Source organism: Cucurbita pepo, chromosome 15, assembly GCF_057944985.1.
Source record: "Cucurbita pepo subsp. pepo isolate OVF chromosome 15, ASM5794498v1, whole genome shotgun sequence".
NCBI lineage: Eukaryota > Viridiplantae > Streptophyta > Magnoliopsida > Cucurbitales > Cucurbitaceae > Cucurbita > Cucurbita pepo.
In genome coordinates this window covers 10,253,307-10,270,251 of record NC_141812.1, presented here as the reverse complement: position 1 = coordinate 10,270,251, position 16,945 = coordinate 10,253,307, and the positions used below count along the sequence as shown (strand labels likewise).

Genomic DNA, 16,945 nt, shown 5'->3' with positions numbered 1-16,945 from the left:
CTTATGATTCGATGACCTAAACGATTCAAACAATCCAACCCAGATAGTAAGGATCGAGTTGGGTCGAATTTGGTTGAGGGGAGAAATTGGTTGGGGAGCATTTCTTAGTATTGAAGTATGGTCTATGCTTGGGGGGCAAGCTTAAATGTGTTCATAAATAGTCAGAAAAGAAATATAAAATAATTTAAGTGCTACATAAATTATTATTAGACAAAAAGTTATGAATTATTATAATAAAACTTAATATAGTAAAAGAAAAAAGAAAAAAATTAATTAAATATAACTCGAATTAATAATTAAATTAATAAAAAGATGGAGCTACGTACTTTAAGTCAAATCAAATTTTCACTAAAAAAAATAATATAATAAATGAAAAGGGAAATAAAAGAAAAATAAAACCCCACACGTATATAGAAAAAGATCGTGGTCCTACTCTTTGCCATTAATATTTTAAAGTTATTAATTTGTTTTTTTTTTAATTTAACTTTAATTTACTTTTAATAAATAATAACACAGTTTTTTTTTTTTTATAAAGAAAATATATATTTTAGAAATTTAAAACTAAAACTAATATAAAATAATAAGGTTAAATTCAAATTCCAAATTAAAAAAAATAATTTACAAAATAACCCTTATTAAATAATTAACTTAACCTAATCAAAAATTATAAAACATTTATTTATTTATTTTTAAATATTTAATTAAAATTTATTATTCAAGAGAAATTACCCTACAAAATTATTTAAAAGAATTTTTAGCAAATAAATAATAAAATAGTAATTACGAAATTAATATATATATATATATATATAAACAAAAATGTAATTTTAAAAATTAACGAAAAATTAAAATTAAACCTAAATTAATTTTAAAAATTAATATATTAAAAAAATTTAAATTCTAAAATCTTTTAGTCATTTTTTAAAATTTAATATTTTATACAATATAATATAATTTGTCAAAATTATTGAGAGACAAAATTTAATTTAATTTTTTTTAATTTAAAGGATAATATAAAATTGTGGAGAAAAATAATAGTTCAAAGGAAATAGAACAAAGCGCCACTTGTCGCTTTTGCCAGGTGGCGCTTAATAATTGCCTCCAATCACTGATATCAGCTTCAAACCGGGGCCCACAAAAAATAAAACTGCCTCTTTAACTTTTAAAACGACATAGCGCGTGGGCTACACGTGCCACCGGCTCCAAAAAAACCCGGGGCCCCTACGGGCGTTGGTCGGTTCGGGTCATGCCACCACATCGACACGCGTACAGTCCCAATCTCCATGACGACACGTGGCGTAAATCCCTGTCGTTCTCGGTATCCAACGGTGGAGATCTCGTTCCGACATTTGAAGAAGAAGAAAACAATAAAATAATATAGTTTAGATTTGTCGAAAGGGCGGATTTGGTGGTGTATTTAAGAGGAGCGGGGAGTCTGCCATTGTTGTCGCTTTAATACCTTGAAGCTCTTACTTGTTTTGCAAACCAACTGAGAAGAAGAAGAAATGGGTGTTTTGGATCATTTGTCTGACTATTTTGATTGTTCTTCCCACAGCTCTAAGCACAAGAAACGCAAGCAATTGCAGGTAAATTTTGAGGTTTTTTGTGTTCTAGATCTTTATTTTGGTTTGATTTTGTGTTTTTTTTCTGTTTTTGTGCAACACCCAGATGCTTGTTAGCTTGAAAATGGGGGTTTTTTTGCTTATTTTTTAGCTGTTTTTGGTGAAAGTTTTGAACTTGAACTAAACCCATTTGAGTTCTCCAAAAACCCATAAAATTAAGCACAAATTTGCTTGGTGGAGTGAAGAAAAAGTAGGATGATTTGGGTTTCTAACGTTCTGGTCGTTAGATCTCACATCGGTTGGAGAAGTAAACGAATTATTCTTTATAAGATTGTGTAATCTTCTATCTAGTAAACTCGTTTTAAAAATCTTGAGGGAAAGCCTAAAAGGAAAAGTTATGTCCTAGCGGTGAGTTTGAACGGCTACAGTGGCCGAGTGACATTCTTTATAAGGGTGTTGAAACTTCTAATTAGTACACGTATTTTTAAAACTTTGAGGGAAAGTTCGAAAGAAAAAGTTAGCGATGGGCATAGACTCTTACCGTAGCTGAGTGACTTGAGGAAAAACCCGAAATAGTAAGTCACGTGCTAGTGGTGGATTTAGACTGATACACTAATGAAGTGACATTCTTTATAAGGATGCGAAAATTCTAATGAGTATATGCGTTTTAAAAACTCTGGGAGAAAGCCTCAAAAGGGAACTCATTTGATAGCGGTGGGCTTGAACTATTACAGCAGCTAGTTTTTTATTATGGGTCAATTATGTTCACTCTCTCGAGTGGAAATACATGTCAATTACGGTCAATTTAGCGGGAATGCTAATAATATTTGGATGTTGAAATTGTTAGACGGTGGAGCTAAAGATTCGGATCGACTGCGAAGGGTGTGAGAGGAAGGTGAGGAGAGCATTGGAAGGGATGAAGGGAGTGAAGCAGGTAGACGTGGACCGCAAGGCCAACAAAGCCACCGTTGTCGGATACGTCGAGCCATCCAAAGTGGTGGCGCGTGTCGCTCATCGGACTGGTAAGAAGGCGGAGCTATGGCCCTACGTGCCCTACGACGTCGTGGCACATCCTTACGCGCCGGGAGTGTATGACAAGAAGGCGCCGGCAGGGTACGTGCGGAAAGCTGACGATCCCAACGTGTACCAGCTGGCACGTGCGAGCTCCACAGAGGTTCGCTATACGACAGCGTTTAGTGACGAAAATCCCGCGGCTTGCGCTGTCATGTAATGGTCGCCTACTTTTGTAAATAAGCCGAATAATTTGTCGATTTTGCTTTTTTTTTTTTTTTTTTTTGGCTTTTAATTTTAATTTGTTTCTTTAGACTAAAGTTTTATTATTATTATTATTATTATTATTATTATTTTATGGTATGATTTATATTGGCTGTCATTCCCTTTGGTGGGCTTCCTTTTTCAATCAATCATTTCCTAATTCTAGAGTTGTGTGGACTTTATAATTATTGAATTTAATTATGGCTTTAGAAAAGTGTTTACTAAGCAAATAATTAAATAAATAAAGGTTAAATAACTCTATTAAAAATCACAAAATTTATGTTATTTGATATATAAATTAAAATATATATATATATATATATATATATATATATATATATATATATATATATTAAAGAAAAAATATAATATTTTGAAACTCAATAATTCAATTATTAAGGGTCAATTTTCCCAACTAAGGGATCAAAATGGCCGACCAAATTTTCCGATTAGGACCATTATCTCCTCATGTCGACCAAATTCAATTATTAGTCATTTCACACATTAATTTTGTGTGGTAGAAAATTGTTAATAAATTGATTCTATAAATAAAGAGACGTTTGTGATTAGGATTTTTGATTATATAGCCGCCATGTTTTATTTGAAGTATAAATCAATTAATTATAATATTAAAGATTTAAATTTTTAATTGAAATACAAATAATTTGACTATAAATCAAAACATTATAATATTAAGGATTTAAATATTTAATTGAGATACAAAAAATTTAACTATAAATCAATTAATTATAATATTAAAGATTTAAAAATTTAATTGAAATACAAATAATTTAACTATAAATCAAATAATTATAATATTAAAGATATAGCTTTTTAATTGAAATACAAATAATTTAACTAAATCAATTAATTATAATATTAAAGATTTAGATTTTTAATTGAAATACAAATAATTTAAGTATAAATCAATTAATTATAATATTAAATATTTTAATTTTTAATTGGACTAAAAATAATATTTGTGTAATTAGATGAGTTTTTCTATACATCTGGAGGCTTGATTTGCATTCGGGTCATTGAGCTCTTACGTTAGATTTTAGGTCGCAAAATTTGTGATCGTCTTGTTTTCGGTCTCTACCTTTTTGTAATATAGAGTTATCGTTGACCACTCGCAAATATTGTTTGCTTTAGCTCGTTACGTATCGATGTCAGCCCTACGATTTTAAAACACGTCTACTAAGAAAAGGTTTTCACACCCTTACGAGGAATATTGCGTTCCTCTTTCCAACTTATGTGGGATCTCACAATCCAACCCCCTTGAGGGCCAGCATCCTCGCTGGCACACTATCTCGTGTCTGACTCTAATACCATTTGTAATAATCCAAACCTATTGTTAGTAGAGATTGTCTGTTTTGGCTCGTATCACCCTTGGTCTCACTGCTAAATTTGATTTTTTTTTTTAAACAATTAAGAATAAAAATATAAATTAATTGTTGGGTGGGCTGGGCTTGATGATCTAATCGGCGGCCCAAATCTCGGCCCAAATTGTTCAAATCTATGGATCTATATAAAGCGCGCCATCTTGTTCGAAGCCCAAGAAGTTTAGCGGGAAAAAGGAATTCACGAAGCTTAGTTGGAGTCCGGAGCAAGAGCAATGGCGGAAGAACAAGCCGGCGGTGGCGATGAGGTGGTGGAGGAATTCACCATCTGGAAGAAGAACTCTCCCTATCTGTATGATCTTCTCATTTCCCACTCACTGGAATGGCCATCTCTCACCGTCGATTGGGTTCCATCGGCCCCATTTCCTCACCAGGCCAACCCATCTCTCGCCGTCCACAAGCTTGTCCTCGGAACCCACACATCGGAGGATGTCCCCAATTACCTCATGGTGGCGGATTCTATTCTTCCGGTCAAAGCATCCGAAACCAGAATCGACATTAGTGGGGAAAATCCCATTATCCCAAAGGTTAGTGATGAATTGTTGTTTAGTGCATACTAGGTGTTTGATGAAATGCCTAGCTGAGATTTTGTTGTGTTTTGGCAGATAGAGATAACCCAGAAGATACGTGTTGAAGGGGAGGTGAACAGAGCGCGGTGCATGCCGCAGAACGCACAAATTGTTGGTGCAAAAACGAGTGGATGTGAGGTGTATGTTTTTAATTGTGCTAAACAAGGGGCAAAGGCTCAGGGAGCTGAGTGCGACCCTGATTTGAGATTGAGGGGTCATGATAAGGAGGGTTATGGGTTATCTTGGAGTCCGTTTAAGGAGGGTTACCTCTTAAGTGGCTCAAATGATCAGAAAATCTGTTTGTGGGATGTGTCTTCCATGGCTGACAAGAATGTGCTTGATGCAATGCACGTTTATGAGGTAATTTTTGGCGACTGAACTTGCTGTTCTTGATTGGAGACTATTGTTCTTAACTTAATTTTGAATGATATTGCTGTTTCTATAATCAGGTGCATGAAAGCGTGGTCGGGGATGTGTCATGGCATTTGAAGAATGAGAATTTGTTTGGATCTGTAGGCGATGATTGCTTGTTGGTGATATGGGATTTGCGCACAAATAAATCAGTGGATTCTGTTCGAGCTCACGAGGAGGAGGTAATGCTATTCGGGACCTTTTCTTAACATTACACAAGTAACTATTATTCTCGCCTACAATTTATCTCGATGGCACATATTTTAGAATGAAATCACATAATCTTGGATGCTTATGCAGTTGTTCCTAACGATAAGTGCCAAACATGACGTCTTTCTAAAATTCTTGCAAAAGTTCATAAATAAAGCTAACTTAAAGAATGATTCCAACCTAGAGTTAGTTAGAAGAATCTTAGATTAAATTTGGAATCGATGATGATCACTCTTAGATTCTAAGACGACTCATTCCAGAATTAGCTTGATCAAGACTAATCCAATTAATCAGTTTTAATAGATATATATATATATATATATATATATATATATATATAAAGAAACTACCAAAAGCTATTAAATAAACATCGAAGAAAATAAGACATGACATGAATAGTCTTAAATGATAGTTCAACTATCAAAGACAAAAAGTCTTTCTAATCACTTTTCAATGACTTTTCAGTGCCACGTGGTATTTATTGCCACTCCATTCTTTTCTTGTTTTGATAGTTAAATCTTCTTTGTCTTGCCTCTTCGTGTCATGCAATTGATTAGTAGTAGGATTCATATTACTGAATTTTAGCAGTTATTTCTCGGGATTGGTCAGAATTGAGGTTCAACTGACCCGACACTAGCTGTAGGCTGGAGATAGGTCCGAGCGAGTGTATACACACTCTTTGACCACATTTCCGACCAACCGGCCAACTTAGGCTTAGTCGATTCCAGTTGGTCTGACCAACAGAAATCTGTTGCCTATACAGAATGATCGATCATGGTTAAGATTTTACTGTCTCGGATTAGAATTATATTTTGGAGGAGCACCTTATTCCCTTTCCTTGGTGAAAGTGAAACCAACTAGTTTTTCAAATTTCATAAAGTTTCTGTTCCTTGGATTACAGGTGAACTATGTTTCTTTCAATCCATATAACGAATGGATTGTAGCAACGGCATCCTCAGATACCACAGTGGGTCTGTTTGATCTCCGAAAGCTCGCCGAACCACTGCACGTTCTTAGCAGCCATGCGTATGTCTCTACATATCCCAGTCAGATCATCAGTCTTAATAATACATTCGTGATGGTTCCTTTTAAGTGTCAATTGTTAAATTAACGTCTATTTTGGATGACCTTTCAAGTGCTTAAAAAAGTGATTTTAAGTGCTCGAAAAGCCATGTATTTATTCGATTAGGAGGGGGAGTAAGTATTGATTTGTAGTTGTTGGTGACAGGGAGGGAGTGTTTCAGGTGGAGTGGGATCCAAATCATGAAACTGTGTTGGCATCTTCTGGTGACGATAGAAGGTTAATGGTGTGGGATCTAAACAGCATAGGAAGCGAGCAAGATGGAGAGGCTGAAGATGGGCCTCCAGAGCTGCTGTTTTCACATGGAGGTCACAAGGCTAAAATATCAGACTTCAGCTGGAACAGCCACGAGCCATGGGTCATTTCAAGTGTGGCTGAAGATAACTCAGTACAGGTCTGGCAAATGGCCAAAAGTATCTACCGATGACACCCGACCCAACCCGACCGAAAGGGTTACTACTCAGGTTCGGAGAAACCCATCGTTCAACTTAGCTAATCTAATGGTTTTCAGATAGATTAGGTTGCCTTCGTCTTGTGTTGTATGTTTTGATCAATATTTTCTCAATTATCAACACAATAGTTTGATCTCCTTCATATTTTCCATCTTTTGAAGCAGGAACAGAAAGGAAGATGTCTTGAAGAAAATATTTAGAATGTTTATTATGAACTGTAATCAAATAGAGTACAAAGCTAACATTATTGGACACACTCACTGCCTTCTGTTAGTCTCCATAGAGATCAGGCCAAAATGAAATATGGTGAACAAAGCTAATATAAATGGAGCCATTCACTTCTTCTGCCCTACTTTCATTCACTACAACTCTGCTAAGCTCTACCCAATATCACTTCTCAACATATGAAGAAGCTCTGCCATTTTCGAGTACCTCAAATGGGTCGAGATAAGATCGATAACGAGAAGATAATCAGATGTTACAGTGACTGAGGTATATGCACCACCCCACGGGCATTGCCCGAGTGTAGATGTTGATGTTTGCCTGATCAGTTCATCAGGTTTATGTCTCTTTACGTTTTCCTCCTAATAAGAAAAGGGAAAAATAGAGTTACCAACTTATATAAAAGCACCCAGTTACTTTCGATATGATAAGGACGATTTGGAATGACTTTTCAAGTGCTTACAGTCCGTTTTCCTGAACAGGGTCAAGGGTCAAGTGAAGACATCTTTCCAAAAACATAGACAAAAAGGATCAGAGTCCCAGGCAGATTCATAGGCATCTAATCCATGAGTTGTTCTTAATTTATAAATGTTATGTTTGAGTAATCGATAGGCTTAGAACTTGCAAAGCCATTCTAATGCAAGGCTATTCTACCAAATTTGTAGTGCTACACAGAACAATCCTAAGTCATGTGATGATGCATTGACTGGAGATTATGAATAGAAATGAATTTTAAAATTACAGACAATCCTTTCTATGGTAACGAAGTTAGAACATTAGAGTTGTAGACATTATATCACAGAAGGCGGATAAAACAGGAAGTCATGCATGGATTTAAGCAACCTATTCAGGACCTCGATGTCACGTGCCTAGATATCCGAAACGAGGATCGAAACATACACAAATCCAAACTATATAAAAAGGACTGTAAGTTGGAAATAGCAATCAGCTATACAGACTATTGCACATGCTTCTTAAACTCAAAAGGCAAGACGAACAATGAATCGAGTGAAACACGAACCGTAAAACAAACAACGAGAGAAAAAAAGAGGATCATCAGCAAAATTAACTCTACTTCATCCAATTAAGCACTCAAAACACATCATAGAAGATGGAACAACCCTCAGTTTTTACCTTTCTTCTTCATTGCTCCTGAAGAAATATCGTTCGAGACTGCATTCCGTAGTCCACACCCGGGTAGCTCTTCCGATGTCAAGCCATGACTAGCCAAACATTGGAGATTTTCAAATTCACAAGCACCAAAACTCTGTCCATTTATCACAGCACCTTCACTGCTTCTGCTACCATCGACCCCTGGATGGAGGCAGTAAATTTGATCATTCTCACACCGGACATTACATGGGTTCATCAAATAAGCACCAGGGATGCTTGGATTAGCCAAGTTAGGATTAACAGCTTTCTGATATGGAAAAGAACCAATCTCCCCTTCAATTCTGCCCCTAATATCCACAAGCAAACACTTAAGCCTAGCAACCTCAGCCTCAAGTGCTGCCTGCCCCTGCAACCTCTTCACCAAATGCTGATTCAAAGCCCTCAATCTAACAACCTCGTCCTCTAATGAAGCTGCCCTAGCCTTCTTCTTCTCCCGGTACTTACGAACAGCTTCCCGGTTACCCAACGGCCGTTTCTTCGACTTCTTCTCGGTCGATTCTGCAGTGTCATCAGTAACAACCTTGTCTTCTTCACTTGGAGCAGGGACAAGCTTAGTGTGGACATGAAAACATGTGTGAGTATGAGAGTAGTCAGGGCCCGGTGGATTGCAAGTATGCGTGTGAGTACAAGTATGAGTATCCTTCAGAAGTTCATCAAAGAAACCATCCATTGAACAACTGCTCGGAATCTCCATATTTGGACTCGAAAACACTTCCTGATTCGAAAAATCAAGCTCTCCGTCCTCCATCGCCGAACAATATAATACAAATCGGAGAGTGTTATTCAAAACCAGTACAGATAAAAATATCGAACTCAGCTACCAATTCCTGAACTCTGAATCAGAAATTAAGCTTCAGAATCACCACAATCAGTCACGAAATCTTGCTAAGGTCATAAAAGTCGATTACAAAACTCATTAATACTACCTAGGGAATTTCACTAATACAGTCAAGTCAACCAACGAAGAACAATTAATGAATCTACTAACATTCACGCCGCCGCATTAATCAAAAGCACCAAAAAACAAAGCAATGCTCACCGACAAAACCGCCACAGAAATCATTCGAACAGCCTACAATCGAACAGAAACCGAAGCATTTGAAATTCAACTGCGAAATCAGAGGAAAAACTGGATTAAGAAGAGAAACCCTAGGGTGACCACATCGGTGAAGAACATTCAGCGAAAGGGAAAGGGAAAGGGAAAGGGAAAGGACCAAAATCCATCAATGGTTTCAGGAATTCCATTAATTTTTCATACTTTTCTCTGAGATATAGAATTTCTGTTTGTCATTGGATGCCGATGAAGGTAATTTTACAAATCTTGGAGGACATAAATGTAATTTCGCAACAAATACTGACATTTGTGGGCCCCGCTCAAATCAAGACCGTCAAATAGTTCCGATTTTATTTAATGATTAAAAAAGCGAAAAATGTCTATTTATTCCCTTTCCCTATTTAGTTCTAATTAAAATTTATTATCCAATTATAAAATTAATAATTTCGTGAAGGGCAAAATTAAAATTCTTAATTAGGGTACCAAAAAAAATAAAAATAAATAATAATAATAATAATAATAATAATAATAAATTGACTCGACCCGGATTTTAAGTGGAAGTTGGTTGACTCAATCGATCGATCCATCAAAACCAACGAAAATCGATTGAGTGAATAACCGTACGATGAAAAAAAAAACCCTAATTTTTCTAAAACGCTGATGTTTTCTCCTTTGTAGTTTACGAACACTGTCATCTTCATTTTAATGTTCTTTTAAGTATCGTAAAGCGTAAGGTTTAGCTTTCGCTAAGACCCATAATTTTTAAATATTCGTGTAACGACGCAGGCTCACTGCTAGCCAATATTGTCCTTTCCCTTTCGGGCTTCCCCTCAAGGGTTTAAAAAGCGTCTACTAGGGGAAGGTTTCCACACCCAGCGTTCTCGCTGGCACTCTTTCCTTCCTTCAATCGATGTGGGACTGCCCCCAAATCCACCCCCCTTTGGGGCCAGCGTCCTTACTGACACATCGCCTCGTGTCTACCCCCCTTCGGGAAACAGCAAGAAGGCTAGCACATCGTCCCCAAATCCACCCCCCTTTGGGGCCAGCGTCCTTACTGACACATCGCCTCGTCTCTACCCCCCTTCGAGAAACAGCAAGAAGGCTAGCACATCATCGCCTCGTGTCTACCCCCCTTCGGGAAACAGCAAGAAGGCTAGCACATCGTCTGGCTTTGATATCATTTGTAACGACCCAGACCCACCACTAGCAGATATTGTCCTCTTTGGGCTTTCCCTTTCGGGCTTACCCTCAAGGCTTTAAAACGCGTCTACTAGGTGAAGGTTTCCACACCCTTATAAATGGTGGTTTGTTCTCCTCCCCAATCAACGTGGGACATCACAATTCGAGACGTTGGTAGAGAATAAGAAAATATTGGCTCGTGGAAAAAAAAAAATAGAAAAATTCACTTAATCATGATTAAAAAAATAATAAAGTTTATTATTTTAATATTTTTAATTTAAAATCTCTCCACCACTCACTTTTACTTTTTAATTTGGTGTTGAATAAATTTTTAAATTTTATAACATGAACAAATAAAAAAAAATTATTAGATATAAAATTAAAAAATTTAAATATCAAAACAAACTTTATTTAATTTTAATTAAATTTATAATTTAATAATTAAAATTATAAATATCCATTTTAAAAAGAAATTAAAATTTAAAGAATATGAGCCAACCCCTTCAACCCCTTAAATTTTCTACACCCTTTGCATGCGCCTTCTCCAACTCCTTCATTTCAGCCTCTTCCAACCATGCTGCAAGCCACCCACCCGACTCAACTCTCCCTCCGTCGGTTCGTTGTAGCCTCGACGTCTCTTCCCCCGCTGTCTCTCTCTCGTTATCGCCCACCCGTCTCCGACGTCGTTGCCATTTCTTGCCTTTCGTTGTCGTAGGCGTCTCATCGACGACGATGCCATCTCTTACGAGTTTCTTTACCTTTCTCTTGTTGTTATCTGCCTGAATTCTCATCGCTTGACGTGATACGCCACAAACAAGGAAACAATCCATAGGAAAAAGAAGGAAAGAAAAAACCCGAACAAAACGAGCTCGGTTTCTAACTTCTTGTACGTGTTTGGTTAGGGTTTAAGAGAAAGAAGATTTGCAAGATATATATAGACACGAGCCTTCCATTTATAATAGCAAGAATTAGCCGTAACCCCCGAGCAACTAATTGTATGTTAACATAACAATACTTTGGTTTCGGTAGCTACAACAAATAACACTATCAATGAGTTGTTTTAACACACCATTGATAAAATTGTCCTGTTGTATTTTATCGAGAAAAAAGTCACGTTTTTTTCCCGAGTCTTATGTATTAGTCAGGAGAGACTACACTCGGGTGGATAACCGATAATTTTTTAATCCTCTAACGATAGAGCTCGATATTTTCTATGCACTAGGAATTAGGTTATACGTATAAAAAGTTATAATTATATAAAATAAAAATTACAAGAAAATCAAAATAAGCACCATAATTAGGAAGGCTCAATGGCTAAGTCAAATTAGGATTAGCGTTGATGTAGTAAGAATCGGGGCTATACGGATTAATCCTACCATGCTTGTAACGTCCCAGATCAACCGCTAGCAGATATTGTTCTCTTTGGGCTTTCCCTTTCGGGCTTGCTCTCAAGGCTTTAAAACGCGTCTGTTAGGGGAAGGTTTCCACACCCTTATAAATGGTGGTTTGTTCTCCTCCTCAACCAATATGGGACATCACAACACTCTTTCCTTCCTCCAATCGATGTGGGACCGCCCCCAAATCCACCTCTTTGGGGCCAGCGTCCTTACTGGCACACCGCCTCGTGTCTACCCCCTTCGAGGAACAGCGAGAAGGCTGGCACATCGTCCGGTGTCTAACTCTGATACCATTTGTAACGTCCCAGATCCACCGCTAGCAGATATTGTCCTTTTTGGGCTTTTCCTTTCGGGCTTGCCCTCAAGGCTTTAAAACGCGTCTGCTGGGGGAAGGTTTCTGCACACTTATAAATAGTGGTTTGTTCTCCTCTCCAACCAATATGGGACATCACAATGTCCGTCTTCCCTTTTAATTTATATGAAGTTTGTTTAGGGTTTATCAATCGAGCTTGAGCCAAACTAAGCTCGTATTGGGTTTTAACCGCTCGAGTCTATTTGACCTAGTCGTAAGTAACCAAACCTAAATTAGACTGTAACCCACCTGAAGTCTGGTCGACCACGACCTAACTCGTGTGAAGAGCTTGACATGCTTTCATTCGATAAAATTAGTATCCGAAAGGTGTTACGCTCGTTTTATTATTCGTATAATTAAAGTGAAATTATATGATAGAAAATGATTCATATATTATAATGAAGCTCCAAAGTTTTGTGACATATTAGGTTAACCCATTGCATATTTATGGGTCCAGCTCCTAGCTTGGGATTCATATTTGACTTTATCAGACTTGCACATATGAGCAATCTCAGGAACCAGTGGATCATCCGGGTTTGGGTCGGTCAATAGTGAGCAAATTGAGAGCAAAACCTACAACCAAAAATAAATAAATAGATAAATGAGAATAACGCTCGATGTTCTCGAGTATCGACATGAATCAAATTAAGATTAAAAGAAAAATTGTAAGGGTTTGAATTAACGCTCTTTTAAATGGATTTCACGTAATAATATTTTGAATCATTCGTTTGAATTAGGGTTGTTTAAAGAATTCGATGACTCGAAAAATCTGATCAACCTGACCCAAACCGTGGGTTGGATTTGGGTATGAACTTATTTGAATCAGCCCAACCAAAAAATTTATGGTTGGGTTGAGTTGAGTTCATTATGTAATATGGGTTGTTTCGGTTAAAAAAATTTGCAACTCGAACAATCGGGTTGGGTTGATCTAAAAAACGTCCCAGCCAATACCCAATTTTCGATCTATAAACACCCTTGGTTGATGTTCTTCTTCGAATGTTAAGTTCAGATATTAATTTTAACTCGTGGGATCTAAATGGCTCTGTTATGATGAAATAATATTAACGATTCAAACCTTTGATATTGTGAGGGCCGGGCTCCATTGTTCTTTGAGGATATCCAAGCAAATGTTGCCGTTATTGTTTATGTTGGGATGGAACACCTTCGTTTTAAAGGCAACCTGCGATTAATAGTATTTGAATCTCGAACTTAAACTCGAAGTTTTTAAAAGTTATGCAAACCCGACCCTAAACGAGAGGAAAAAGCCCTACAAATGGGTTACCTTAGGAGGTTTGAAGGGATAATCAGGAGGAAAATGAATGTTAACAAGAAAAACTCCACCAGCATAGGGACTATCACAAGGACCAAGAATGGTTGCTTGCCAATGGAACATATCCTCTGCCACAGGCCCTGAAAAATGCACCATAACGTAAGCTTTTGTTCAAATAATAATAAATAAATCGTTCGTCTAACCGTTCAAGCTCACTGTTAGTAGATATTGTCTGTTTTGGCCTGTTACGTGTCGTTGTCAAGTCTTACAGTTTTAAAATACGTCTCTTAGGGAGAAGTTTCTATACCCTTATAAGGAATGTTTCGTTTTCCTCTCCAACCGTTGTGGGATCTCACAATCCACCTCCCTTGGGGACCAGCGTTCTCGCTGGCACGTTACCCGGTGTCTGGCTCTGATACCATTTGTAATAGCCCAACCCCATGGCTAACAGATATTGTCCGCTTTGGTCTGTTATGTATTGTTGTCAGCCTCACGGTTTTAAAACGCGTATGTTAGGGAGAGGTTTCCATACTCTTATAAGGAATATTTCGTTTTCCTCTCTAACTGTTGTGGGATCTTACAATCCACCCCCTTGGGAGCTAGCGTTTTCGCTGGCACGTCACTCGGTGTCTAGTTCTGATACCATTTGTAACAGTTCAACCCCACCGCTAACAAGTATTGTCCGCTTTGACCCTTTACGTATTGTTGACAGCCTCACTGTTTTAAAACACGTATGCTAGGGAGAGGTTTCCATACTCTTACAAGGAATGTTCCGTTCTCCTCTCCAACTTATATGGGATCTCACAATCCACCCCCTTAGGAGCCAGCATCCTCGCTGGCACGTCACTCGGCGTCCGGCTCTGATACCATTTGTAACAGCCTAACCCCACCGCTAACATATATAGTCCGCTTTGGCCCGTTACGTATTGTTGCCAGCCTCACTGTTTTAAAACACGTATGCTAGGGAGAGGTTTCCATACTCTTACAAGGAATGTTCCGTTCTCCTCTCCAACTTATATGGGATCTCACAATCCACCCCCTTAGGAGCCAGCATCCTCGCTGGCACGTCACTCGGCGTCCGGCTCTGATACCATTTGTAACAGCCTAACCCCACCGCTAACATATATAGTCCGCTTTGGCCCGTTACGTATTGTTGCCAGCCTCACTGTTTTAAAACACGTATGCTAGGGAGAGGTTTCCATACTCTTACAAGGAATGTTCCGTTCTCCTCTCCAACTTATATGGGATCTCACAATCCACCCCCTTAGGAGCCAGCATCCTCGCTGGCACGTCACTCGGCGTCTGGCTCTGATACCATTTGTAACAGCCTAACCCCACCGCTAACATATATAGTCCGCTTTGGCCCGTTACGTATTGTTGCCAGCCTCACTGTTTTAAAACACGTATGCTAGGGAGAGGTTTCCATACTCTTACAAGGAATGTTCCGTTCTCCTCTCCAACTTATATGGGATCTCACAATCCACCCCCTTAGGAGCCAGCATCCTCGCTGGCACGTCACTCGGCGTCTGGCTCTGATACCATTTGTAACAGCCTAACCCCACCGCTAACATATATAGTTCGCTTTGGCCCGTTACGTATTGTTGCCAGCCTCACTGTTTTAAAACGCATATGTTAAGGAGAGGTTTCTATACTCTTATAAGGAATGTTTCGTTCTCCTCTCCAACCGATATGGGATTTCACAATCCACCCCCTTGGGGGCCAGCGTCCTCGCTGGCATACCGCTCAGTGTTTGGCTCTAATACCATTTGTAACAGCCAAAGTTCACCACTAACAGATATTGTCCACTTTAGTCAGTTACGCATCCCACCGTCAGCCTCACAGTTTTAAAACAGGTTTGTTAGGGAGTTTCTACACTCTTATAACGAATCTCATTCTCCTCTCCAACCGATGTGGGATCTCACAGCTCCATCTTCTAATTTTCACCTCGTAATTATTTAACACAAAAAAAAAGGAAAAAACGTACAAAAATTTTAATTTCTAAATCCATTTGGATATGTTTTAAATTTAAATTTTTTTCGTTTATTCTTTTTCAAAACATCGATAGAAACCCGATAACAAAACAAACAACGATTAAACACTAATTCTTTAACACCAAAAACCCGAAAAACATTATTATTTTCAAAAATTCTTCACAACTTTCCAAACAAAAAAAAAAAAAAAAAAAAACAAGACCATTATCAAACACTTCTTACGCGACGAAGGAACCGAAAAAAACAAGAACATTATCAAACGAGCAAAACGTTGCCCTAATCAATCACCTGCGCTGCAAGAAGTCGGCGGGTCTCTCTGCAAGTCTTTAAGCTCCTTCAATATTCTCTTGGACGCCATTGTTGCAAGCTCTAAGCTTTTGATTCTACAGAGGGCAAAGGGCTTGAAATGGTCTATATAATGCCCAAAAAGGGAGGGTATAAGAACCATGCATGGCAATTGGTTTTGCACTTCTCAAAGTGGGAACAGAATAGATTCTTTGAGAAGAGGATAGTAAGCTAACATATTAAGAATCTTGTGTGTTTTTTAATATGAAAAGGATAAATTCCATCTTTACCCTCTCGAACGGTCCTAATCGAGTGTCGTGAGTATATTAAATGATTAAATTTAAGATGATTTTGACTATCGATCGAATTTGTTAGTACAGATGAATAAAGGGTTTCGCCTCACACGTGTGTCTTGGGAAGTTTCTCGTAACAATTAGGTTAAAGTACCGTTTTGGATTGGTTTGAGCGTTTTGGACGGCTCTGGAAGCATTTTCGACCCAATTGGGATTATGTTGGCTCACAGATAAATTCTAATCTCGGTTATATGATGGATGAAATTTCGTAGGTAAAATTGGATTAGGTAAACTGAACTTGAGAACATTGAAGTAAAGAAAGCTTAGGAACACTATTACGTGCATCATCTGGTTGAACCATGATTCTTAATGTGAGATCTTATGCATGTTGTATGTCTCACGAGCATAGATGACACATACACCTCAGTATTATACGTGCGTGAGGGTGCACTAGCCCATAGTCAAGCCTAACAGCGTGAGTCCACCTAGTGGGTTCATGCACTTATGATTAAATTTAAGATGAATGACGGGTTTCGCCTCACACGTGTGTCATGGGAAGTTTCTCGTAACAATTAGGTTAAAGTATCGTTTTGGACTGATCTGGAAGCATTTTCAACCCAATTGAGGTTCAAAAAGTTACTGTCGTAACTATTGTTGTAAAAAAGTACACTATTGATGACTAATTTTAGGATACTGTAATGACGTTGACTCACAGATAAACTCTAAGCCCGATTTTATGAATGGATGAAATAAACATTCGACCAAAGAA

At 37.9% G+C, this 16,945-nt stretch overlaps 4 protein-coding genes across 7 annotated transcripts; 2 read left to right on the top strand and 2 right to left on the bottom strand.

Annotated features, from left to right (window-relative positions):
- Positions 1-1,401: 1,401 nt before the first annotated feature.
- LOC111811168 (heavy metal-associated isoprenylated plant protein 26) lies at positions 1,402-2,955 on the top strand. Its single transcript, XM_023697918.2, has 2 exons — positions 1,402-1,586; positions 2,410-2,955. The coding sequence occupies exons 1-2, from the start codon at positions 1,506-1,508 to the stop codon at positions 2,791-2,793; spliced, it is 465 nt and encodes a 154-aa protein (XP_023553686.1). The 5' UTR covers positions 1,402-1,505; the 3' UTR covers positions 2,794-2,955.
- A 1,497-nt stretch (positions 2,956-4,452) lies between these two features.
- LOC111811574 (WD-40 repeat-containing protein MSI2) lies at positions 4,453-7,302 on the top strand. Of its 3 annotated transcripts, none has more exons than XM_023698491.2 (6): positions 4,453-4,764; positions 4,843-5,166; positions 5,256-5,399; positions 6,329-6,453; positions 6,656-6,972; positions 7,125-7,302. In XM_023698491.2, the coding sequence occupies exons 1-5, from the start codon at positions 4,453-4,455 to the stop codon at positions 6,933-6,935; spliced, it is 1,185 nt and encodes a 394-aa protein (XP_023554259.2). In that variant the 3' UTR covers positions 6,936-6,972; positions 7,125-7,302. The 3 variants fall into 3 exon arrangements, with proteins under 3 accessions (XP_023554259.2, XP_023554260.2, XP_086974286.1); XM_023698492.2 differs by having other exon boundaries at positions 7,122-7,302; XM_087118160.1 differs by lacking the exon at positions 7,125-7,302 and having other exon boundaries at positions 6,656-7,102.
- On the bottom strand, positions 7,144-9,597 carry LOC111811575 (basic leucine zipper 23). Of its 2 annotated transcripts, XM_023698494.2 has the most exons (3): positions 9,395-9,597; positions 8,317-9,189; positions 7,144-7,544 (listed from the first exon to the last, which is right to left on the bottom strand). In XM_023698494.2, the coding sequence occupies exons 2-3, from the start codon at positions 9,101-9,103 to the stop codon at positions 7,522-7,524; spliced, it is 810 nt and encodes a 269-aa protein (XP_023554262.2). In that variant the 5' UTR covers positions 9,104-9,189; positions 9,395-9,597; the 3' UTR covers positions 7,144-7,521. The 2 variants fall into 2 exon arrangements, with proteins under 2 accessions (XP_023554262.2, XP_023554261.2); XM_023698493.2 differs by having other exon boundaries at positions 8,317-9,597.
- Positions 9,598-12,704: 3,107 nt separating this feature from the next.
- LOC111811198 (ubiquitin-conjugating enzyme E2-17 kDa) lies at positions 12,705-16,020 on the bottom strand. The gene is made up of 4 exons (XM_023697954.2): positions 15,887-16,020; positions 13,620-13,747; positions 13,413-13,517; positions 12,705-12,910 (listed from the first exon to the last, which is right to left on the bottom strand). Exons 1-4 carry the CDS (start codon positions 15,954-15,956, stop codon positions 12,767-12,769), a joined length of 447 nt encoding a protein of 148 aa, XP_023553722.2. The 5' UTR covers positions 15,957-16,020; the 3' UTR covers positions 12,705-12,766.
- Between the last annotated feature and the right edge of the window lie 925 nt (positions 16,021-16,945).